The following is a 10808-nucleotide window of genomic DNA, read 5'->3' as shown; positions in this document are numbered from 1 at the left end:
CTCTCTCTCAAAAGGCACTTTTTACTCAAAGATCCTTAGATCTACTTGTTTGAAGACCTCTACTCACCTTGCCCCTTTGAGATAAAGTGTAGAGCTTGTCGAGGTAGGGATATCCTACTTCTCCTTATGAGCTTTGTCTTTAAATTTTAGCTTTTTGATATGCTGGGGGTTGTTGGGTAATTTTGAGAAAGTTTGGGTCTTTGTGTAATTTTACAAAAGAAGGGGTCTTTACTTATATAAACCTATATGCATGTTTAGCATGGAGAAATGAGGTAAAGGTTGGGTTATTGATAGGAATGGAACCTTAGGGTTGTTTTGATAATTATGGGAAATGCCCTAATTACATTGGCAAATTAATTTGTGAAATTAATTGAGAGAAATGAGAAATTGAATTGGAAATATTGAAATTGGGAACGTGTGGGATTAAAGGGTGTAGTTGGATCATTTATCACTCACCTAGTTGAAATGTTGATATTTTATCCATTTGGTGCATTTATTTTCTGTTTAGAAATAACTGCTTTGGGCTATCAGTGGAGGATAATCTTGATTGTTGTAGATAATGCATGATGATTAGGCAAACTAAAACTAATCAATGGAATGTGTCATCGAATATGACGGTTGGAGGAATACATTAACTTATGTATTGATTGATGATGTATATGATAATTGTTTTTATGCATCGTATTGTGTGGGAGTGGACAAGGGATGTACTCCACGGTTTAGTGAAGATAGGGGATGTACTCCTAAACCAGTTTGTAGTTGGGAGTGGATAGGGGATGTGCTCCGCGGTTTAGGGAAGATAGGGGATGTATCCCTAAACCGGTTAATGTTTGGGAGAAGATAGGGGATGGACTCCGGGGATAGAGCTCATACGCTTATCTATGGAACTGGTGACAGAGCTCATATGCTTGTCTATGGAAGTGTTAATATAGCTCATATGCTTATCTTTCGAAGTGTTGATATAGCTGGTATGCTTATCTATTATGAAATGGAAAATGTTTAATATGAGTTACTATCTCATATAAGTTGTTTGGCCAGGTTCTGAGCCATAGTTATGAATTGAGAATTGGATAAGAAATGGAAAGTGAAATGTAACATGGACTTAAATGTCATGAAACTGGAATGTGATATAAGTGGATGTATCTGTGTTGACCATCTATCAACTGCTAATTTTTTAGTCATTGTTCATAGTTGGTTTAGTGTATTTCTACTGGGCTGTGGCTCACCCTATATGGGACATCATTTTCAGGTACAGGCAGCATGCCACCTCCAAAGACATAGCTTGGGAGGCTAGAGGCTGGCAGATTTTTGTTGTGGTTATCTTTTGATGTATTACATGTAATTTCAAGCCACGGGCGTAATGTGTATTTGAGTTAGTACTCTCTTTTTGTAACCAAGTGCTAACTTGGAAAGCTGTAAGCCCATAGGGCATGTCCTTTTGTTGTTAACATGTAATACCTTTTTGTAAAGAATTACTCTGATGAATAGAATGATGTTCATTCCTTGTATAAATGCATGTTAATATTGATGGGTTTAATGTATTATTTTGAGGGCATTACAACTTGGTATCAGAGCATACCGGGTTCGAATACTTTGGGTACCTGGGAAGTGATTAGTATCACAATGGGTTTGTCTCGTTTGTTAGAGACTTATGTGTGACATTATGTGTTTATTTGATAACATGTTTATGTGACTAATTGGGTATGGGATTTAGTTTCTAGGATGTCGATTGGATCCTTGGGTTTCTATGTGTCTTGTTGGAAAAGCACTTGATCAATGTTGTTTCTAACTAGAACTCTAGTAACGCCACGAGACTATCATTATCCGGAAATGAAATTCGTAAGTGCTTATGTGTTTATGTGCTTACCTGGAGTGAATTGCAATTGTCTATGTATTGGGGCGCGAGTGTTTAGTTTTGACACATTTATGAATGTGCTAACGTTCTTCGTTACCTTTATTAGGATGTCAGGACGAGGAAGAGGTGGTAGACGTGGCAGACGTGGTAGGCAGGAGATGCCTTTACCGGATGATATTTCGGCACAGCAGGAGGGGGTTGGCCAAGCTAATGTGGCCGAGCCAGCAGGTCAACAGGCTATGAGTGCCTTGACCCGAAGCACAATAGGAGCTTTGGGTATTCTCTGAGCTGAGAATCAGGTCCAGGCCCATGTTGCTGAGGCAGGGCCTTCCCTTCCGAAGAGGGAGTTCTTCCGGTCTAATCCGGATGAGTTTGTTGGGGGTCACTACAACAAGTTGGGCCTTGAGTGACGAAATTTTTTTGTCTTCAAAGAGCTAATTTCGTCACTATAGATATTTGTGAGGAAATATTTTCGTCACCGGTTTCGTCATTGAATGTTTGTCACTAAAAACCAACGTGACGAAAAATAATTTCGTCACCAATGAAATTACTTCAGCGACGAAATTTTTTGTCACCAATAAAACAACATTTTATCGCCAAAATTCTCATTTTCGTCACCAAATAGTTTTTCAATACCATATTTATAACTTTAGTTGACGAATAAATTTGTCACGCATGTTGATCATTGATGAGGAAATAATTTCGTCACAATAAGATGTAAAGATGACGAAATTTTTCGTCTTCAAAAGTCATAATTTTGTCACCAATAAAACAATATTTTGTCGCCAAAAATTCTCATTTTCGTGACTAAATAGTTATGCAGTACCATATTTATAACTTTAGTTGACGAATAAATTTGTCACGCATGTTGATCATTGATGAGGAAATAATTTCGTCACAATAAAATGTAAAGGTGACGAAATTTTTCGTCTTCAAAAGTCATACATGGGTGACGAAATATATTTCGTCACAAATATATATATACGTGACAAAATTTTTAGTCACCAAACAACAAAATAAATAAAAACTTTCATATATAAACTGCAGTAAATTTTGTCACAAAAAAAGTTTATTGGTGACGAATAATCACTTTGTCATAATAACAAGTACAAATGACGAAACAAATTCATCACTAAACTTGTTCCATATTTTATATTTAATTTAAATTATTATTTCACAAATATCCCTGCTCATATTCCAATAGCCTTTTAATTGTACTAAGAAATCCAGTAGCTATTATACAGCACTCCACAAAAAAATTCACTAAACAATTTATTTTATAAATCAAAATATATCCATCAAACAACCTTAATAATAATCCATTAAGTATCACAAAAAAACCATCAAAGTAAATCCCAAAATAAACTAACGTGGAGTCCACCAAAAAAAATCAACATTCAATCTTAATTTGCAACTACAACTAAGCATCAGTTTAGGAAAAAAATTCAACAGTTGATCTTCATTTACAAGTATGCTTCCGAACGTCATCAAAACCAACCTACAAAAAAAATAAACAAGGCAAACATTAGCATAGAATGTATATATATAAAGTTTACTAGCGGCTGAGGCACACACGATGCAAGTGCAAATTCAGCAAAAAATTATATTATTCTTTTATTATATTTTTTAATAATAATATACATATGAATTATAAGTGTAATGTAATGCAAGCTAAATATTTCTAACTATGTGTAATATAACATTTACTTGGTATATATTTCAAACAAAAATATGAACAATATAATATACACAAATATATTCTAGTACAAACTGTCATACTGTACATCTGTAATGTAAAACCCTAGAAATCACTCAGACGCGAAGAAGACTCGCACGATCATGTCAAATAACTACACAAAAGATTGCAATTCACAAATTTTCAGCGCAAAAATAAAGCAAAAATACAGTGTCAGTGTTACAGAATCATTGAATTGTCTATAAAATTTTGACCCAAACAACACCCAATCAATAAGAAAAAAAAAACTAAAAAACCACTCATCCCACACTCAAAAAACCTAAATTTCAACCCAGTCCAATCACAGTTGACAAAATTTCAAAAGAACATAAACAAAAATAAATAAATAAATAAGATCAGATACTGAACAATCAAATTTCTAATTTCAAAACATATAATTAACCAATACACACACCAAAACCCCAAAATTTCAAAAATTCTGACAACAAAAACACAAAAAAGCAAAAAATTGAGACATGGATATGAAAGAAGAGATCAGTACGTTGAAGAAGAAGGACCAAAGAGAGGATTTTCATTCAAGGGTTGAAAAGAAAACCAGCCGAGAAACCTCGCGACGCACTTGCCATCAGTTCCCAATTTGTGTTTAGGACAATCGTTGATGTACATAGCGACAACGAACAAAGCAACGTTGACAACAACAAACATAGGGATCAACCATGATGTCCACTGTGCATCTCTCTCTTCAATCACATACAAAGAAACAGAACTGGCGTTGTTGTTCCCACCACTGATTTTCGCTCCCCTGCTCTCCAAATCTTCCCTCGACATGGCTTTTCTCGAGAAACAAACAAATCAAAGAAAAGGGCTTCTTTTAAGTGGGTGGTGGAGGAGAGAGAAAGTGAGGCGTTTTAGAGAGAGAGAGAGATATATAAACAGAGGAGAAGTTGTTGTGACTCAGCGTGAAGATGACGAAGAGGTGCGAAATTCATGTGGAAGTTACCCAGGACTTTCAAACGGAAAACTGACCAATGTTTGATTGCCACGTCAATTAAATTGGTTTTTGATTAGTTAGTTTGGAGTAATTGGTTGGGATATGTGAGGGAACGTGGGTTGGGTGGGGTGGGGTGGGGTGGGGTGGGGTGGATGAGGATATATTTATTTATTTATTTATTTTTATTATCTAATTACAGGTGACAAAAGCTGGAGATAAAAGTTGGGCTTCATGACACCAAAATTGGTGTTGGCTTTTAATAATAGAATAGATTATAATAGCAAAGTTTTATTATAAACTTAAAGCCAAATATCAGAAACTTAACAAATATACAGAACTGTTCTCAAGATCACAAGCTTGAAGTTATTTGAATAGAAATTAACAGAGATTAACTAAAAAGATGAATACCATGCTCATTCCCACCCATGGGCTTTGCAATGATCACCTTAACATGGCAATTCACTGTATCCCTAGAATTATGCTCGGATCAAAAACTGGCTGTGACCCACGGACAGCAGCCAAACCAGTTATAACACTACAACATCTCATGGTAAGAACCAAAGCATGCAGTCAATGAGAATGGGAAGGAACAAATATTGTGGCTGCTGCACAAATGGGATTTAAAAAAAATTTCAAGAGAGAGAGAGAGAGCAACAACCTACAATGCAAAAAATGGAAAACTGGACCATTAGCTTGGTGAGTTGTGACAGCAATGACCAAAATGGATGTAGATAATAAGCTTATTATTTTTAACATTTGCAGCAATTATACTCCCATCATTCATGGTAAATGAATGTTCTAAATAAAACATAATGTCAAATGCAGTATTGACCACTAGAAATAAAAAACAGTTGCTGAGGGCCACAAAGGGTCCAGGAATGTTAACTACAAGAATTCTTCTTCTGTAGTTAAAGTGGAATTGAGTGATTGACTTACTTAACATACAGAATGAAAAAGTCTTCCACAATAAACTTTCCATCCATCACAGATTGTTGGAAGTCTATATATAGTTGCCCGAAGTGTTTTGCCCTGCCCAATTAGATACATTTATGTATTATAGGACGTAAGTTGAAAGTTGTGCACAATATTACCTTGAAGAAAAACACCAAGGAAAAAAAGCTTCAACGCCCTAAGCCATGCTTTCTGTGTAGCATCTACTCTGTCTGAAACTCTCTGACATTAAAAAAAAGGGGAGTCTTATTGCTGAATGATTGACTTCCTCAATAATCATTATCTGAGTGTAGAAATTATTGAGTGCAGATGTTAGGCCAGTATATAATTACCCGGAATTTCATAGCGTGTAAAGATAATTATCCAATTTAAGAATAAAAAGTTACAGATCTCTTGGCAAAAAGATTTGTTTTCCTGGATAAATATACAATCACTACCTTATATCCAAGTGCAAGAGAAACCCCAGCAATGAAAAGGAAGAAAGGCATCACAAAGTTTGCCAAGTGTACACCATTCCATGGGGAATGAGCAATGATTGGAAAAATTGAGCCACCATAATCCACGAGCATCATAAGCTGAAAGCAAATGATACAATATATCATAAATTCCATGAGCTGAAAATATCAATATCAACTGAGTGGTCAGTTGTTATGCTTATGTTTTAAGGCTTGAGTTGAATTTTGGAGGCATTTAACCCAAAATCAATTGGCAATAGTTGCAAACTTGCAGAGGTTTCTAGATTATATCAACTAAGCTTGTGTGTCTTAGAAAAGAGATATAAGGCAAGTCTCTAACAATTCTCTGATTGGCCTCCCATGTAGGTGATAGAGTGATGAACAAAACCTAACAACAGATCCAGGATACAAACTTACATGCCAAGTAGTAAATCAAAATCTGCATTAAAATACAGATAGTAAATTCACATTCAAAATTTAAAAACTTGTGTCTTTACCAAATATAAGAAATGAAAGCATCATGGGGAATAAATCTGGATTACTTTCATTCTCATTTTATTCATGCAATGCAAGAACCTCCCTGCTTGTAACTCTGCTTTCTCTTCTGATTTAGCTTCACTTCTTCACTAGAAGTTAAAAAAATGCAGATCTAAGATCTGAGAACTCTAAGCTCATCAATAATTAAAATATATAGAATTGATCAATTCTATTGTCAGAATCATCGCATTACAAGTTTATTAATCGTTAAAATACACGTTAATGTGTGATGCAATTCACATCTGTATGGAAATCTTACAAGTTGACTTGCTACTAGTACTGCACACAGAAAAATTGAAAAAATGAGAAGTTGGCTTGTTTTGAGAAGTTGACTTGAGTTTTAGATCTGACAAAAAAACTGAAAAAATCTTAAATCAATATCATCTAGACCAAACTATATGATTTGGTTTGAATTTCTCAATGTACAATTCAACCTTTAATCTTAAAATTGGTGAAATGTACGTCATGATTTGGTCCATGATTATATTTACGGTTTCGATTTGGAGCCGAACTAGACTACAGATATATACATACATATATAATTTGTTACTTATCAGTACTTTGATCATTAATTTACTCTTAAACCGAATCATGCTTGAGCTTAACCCCAAAAATACGGGGCATGCGACGATTTTTAAGAAAAATAAGAAACAAATAATGACATGACCACGTGTTATCAGACATGCACATGGTCACACTGGAATTTCTGACCTTATTCTCTATCAGTACAATACTGCATGAACCTCCTTTTTCATCACCATCATGGCTTTTATTATTAGTGCACCCAATGATCCCCTCAATCATGCCATTTATAAACTTCTTCCCCTCCCACTCCTCCTCTGCAACAACAACCAACATTACTACCTTTCTCTCCAAAATATACATTTCTCTGTCTCCAATGGCCTTTTTTCATTAAATAAAACTTCTCCAGAAATTAAATAAAACTTCTCAAAACAAGAAATAAAACTCAACCCTAGTAAATATGTCTATAGAAGTTATCTTAGTGCTAACTTTTTGTGTCAATTCGATTACTTTATTTTATGGTTTGGGTCCAGCACTTGATTCATGCTTTTGTATGTATATAAATTGATCTAGTGTTTTAAGGTGTGTTCTTTAAATATTGTTTTGGAAACGTATAGTAAATTGGGGGATGACTTGAAAACCAATTACTCTGTTTGGTTGATCAATGACTAATTAGATTGAAATTGCACCAATATGCCCAATACATATTGTTCTAACTCTATCAACCAAAACACCTAGAGCATCAAAACCATCAACCAGGACTCAGGGATCTAGGGTAATACATCCATGATCCTAGTCAGCATTCCTAGTAGCAGAAAACCCAGAAAATTGCTCTGAACAGGACTCGATGAACAGATCTTGAAAAAATACCCATTCTTGCTGAAAAATAGAGAAATGAAGAAAATATATATCTAGACAGCTTAGATTAAAAAATGAAAAATGAAAAATATAAGAAGAATCAGCTCTCCTAGTTGATCATGGAGAGCAAAAAAATTACATTACAGCAGTTTTGGTTGTATTCCAAAAACGCCAAATTCAAAGCTTTGATACCAAGTTGAATATGGTGAAAAACGAGAAGAGAGTGGAAAAGGAACACATTATTGAGATGAGAGAATAATAAAAATTATGGATTCTCTCCCTTAACCCTCATATTCATACTAGTTTTGTACAAATTACCCCTCTGACTAATACAAGGAAGAATTGTAAATAAATTACAATATTTCAATTTAAAATTCTTTCTTGTCTGCCACCATTTACTATACCCAAAAAAATAAAAAATAAAAAAATAAAAAAGAAAGAAAACTGCATCATACAAACAAGAAACTATGCACACCATTTTAATCTGGCTAACAGACTGCCACTTTTAATAGCATTTCCAAAAATATGACTGCAAAATACATAGTTTATAGTCTAAATCAAGAGAACGGAGCTAAAGGAAATCAAAGCCACTAGCTGAAACCAAGAGTCCCACTGATGAAGAACACTTTAAGGAAAGAGAAGAGAGAAGAAAAAAGAAAGAGAGGTGAGGAAGAAGACCACCACAACCCTAACACAAAAAGGCTACAGCCTAATATCTCAAAATTCTCATTAATAGTTTGCTAATTGTTTTGGGTTGTAGATTCACTTGATGGGTTTTTCCTAAACAAAATAATCTGCAAGCCAAATTCCATGAACTGAGATTCACATAGATGAAACTCCCTAGTTACTCTGTTTTCATGTTGAAAAAGAGTAAGAAAGATAAAACAAGGTCTATAATCTTTCATCTAATTCTACAATTCCATGAACTGTAATCTCCAATTTCAACTACCCAACCAATTATTGACTCTTTATCATCATGATGGTCAGAAAAATGATAGAACAGAGATTCACAAAGATAAAAATCCTAGTTAATCTGTTTTCTTGTTGAGAAAAAAATCCATAATCTTTCATCTAATTATACGATATTCGTACATTTTCATCATTCCAATGCGTGTGAAGGACAGTAAAACAAAGACCATTGTTGCAAATGATTATCAGGATACATAGTTCAATCTATCCTCCTAACCAAATACAGCAATATATATATATATATATATATATTAAAAAATACTTGATGGAATGTGTTTAAGAATATGCCTCAACCATTGTTGCAAATGATGGCAAACCAGAACCACCACCATGGTTCAATCAAGTGTCTTTTGTTCTCTAAATTCATATTACTTTTTGAAGATACTTTTATTATATTTATGTTTTCTGAATTCATATTACTTTTGCAGATATATTATATTATATTATATTATATTATTATATATTCTACACTTGGTTAACAATCAAAATGTGTGAAATAGCAAGTCCAGTTTATAATTTTGTTGCAATCCCACTTGCAAGAGACCTAGGCTGGACACCTGCCACTCATTCACTCACACACTTTCCAGGAAAATATTTGCATTGGCCTTTTAAAACCTTACATTGTTATACATTTTAGTCCTAATTAATTAACGACTTCTACAATTCATTTGAATTAAAAAGGGTTTGGTTCAATTGCATTTTATGTATAACTCTGCAAAAGTCCCAAGAAAATAGATAGACAGTAAATAAATTTCATCTTCCACATGAGAAGTCAAAGCTAACAATTTTCAAATGCTTCATAATTCACAACTGATTTAAATCCATAGCTTTTGTTTAATTTCATTTTATGTATAACTCTGCAAAAGTCCCAAGAAAATAGATAGATAGTAAATAAATTTCATCTTCCACATGAGAAATCAAACCTAACAATTTCCAAATGCATCATAATTCACAAATGATTTAAATCCATAGCTCTAAACAACATTGAGTTAAAATTTCCAAGAATCAAAGCAACAACTCTGTGAAGCTAACCGTATTTTCTGCCGATTGATGCGTAAATCTCTTCGACAGGTTTCACCAATTGCAAAAGAGTGCCACCAGCGTCCAACAACAATGCATCGTATGCTCTCTTAACCAACCTCCCTGAGAAAGGGGGGAAACCTAAACAGTGTTGTTTGGAAGTTGAGAAAGTGATAGAAAAGGAAAAAGAAAAGAAAAAAAAATAATAATGCAAATTACGACGGGAAAATACACAGAACAAGAGTGGAAGAGAAGGAAGAGGATCGAATAGATGAATTTTTCAACACAAACAGAACAAGAGAACGAGATAGAGAAACTCACCACGCCGGAGAACCACCGTGGTAACGCCGACGGAGATCGCCGCCGCTAGATCGTTGCCTTCGCAAATCCAATGGAGATCGTAGCCTTCGCAAATCCGATGCAGATCGTTGCCTTCGCTGCTATGTGAGAGTGAGAATGAGATTGAGAAGACCGTGAGATTGAAAACTCTAAACACAACATATGGGTGGGGAAATGGGAAATGAGCGGGTACCCATTTCCAACTCATATCCTATGGGTATTTAAAAAATCTCGCTTGATTAATCCGATGGGTAAAAAAAATAGGAAAAATTCATATATGTGGATAGGATCTACATGAATATCTATAGGGTAGGATCCCAGTGCCATCACTAATTCTGTGTTTTGTTTTGACAGAGAGAGAGAGGCAGAGACGAGAGAGAAACTAATAAACACAAAAATAAACAAGAGGGAAAAATTGTAGTCTATTTTTTTTTCTCACTGCCCAATATTGCAAAATTTTCTTTCCAAAATTAGTGACAAAATAATATTCTCACTAAAATGTCTTAAAATATTAAAATTTATTAGTGATAAAAAAATATTTCTCACCAAATGGTCTTAAAATATTTAAAATCAAGTTTCTAAAAAAAATATATATTTAAAATTATTGGTGACGAA

The 10808-nt window shown here is 34.2% G+C and overlaps 1 protein-coding gene across 7 annotated transcripts; it reads right to left on the bottom strand.

The window, feature by feature from the left end:
- Nucleotides 1-3109: 3109 nt before the first annotated feature.
- On the bottom strand, nucleotides 3110-10371 carry LOC114320842 (uncharacterized). 7 transcript variants are annotated; one of them, XR_014335092.1, is made up of 6 exons: nucleotides 10176-10371; nucleotides 9867-9995; nucleotides 5931-6068; nucleotides 5634-5776; nucleotides 5479-5571; nucleotides 3110-3353 (listed from the first exon to the last, which is right to left on the bottom strand). XR_014335092.1 is itself a non-coding variant. In XM_082877605.1 (5 exons), exons 3-5 carry the CDS (start codon nucleotides 6063-6065, stop codon nucleotides 3343-3345), a joined length of 228 nt encoding a protein of 75 aa, XP_082733731.1. In that variant the 5' UTR covers nucleotides 6066-6068; nucleotides 9867-9995; nucleotides 10176-10368; the 3' UTR covers nucleotides 3110-3342. The 7 variants fall into 7 exon arrangements, 1 of the variants encoding a protein (XP_082733731.1); XR_014335094.1 differs by having other exon boundaries at nucleotides 5634-5715; nucleotides 10176-10370; XR_014335093.1 differs by having other exon boundaries at nucleotides 5479-5776; nucleotides 9867-9977.
- Nucleotides 10372-10808: the final 437 nt, after the last annotated feature.

The sequence above is a fragment of the Camellia sinensis genome, chromosome 7 (genome assembly GCF_055761805.1).
Source record: "Camellia sinensis isolate YWXY chromosome 7, ASM5576180v1, whole genome shotgun sequence".
Lineage (NCBI taxonomy): Eukaryota > Viridiplantae > Streptophyta > Magnoliopsida > Ericales > Theaceae > Camellia > Camellia sinensis.
The sequence above is the reverse complement of the archived record's forward strand: the minus strand, read 5'-3'. Positions and strand labels throughout refer to the sequence as shown.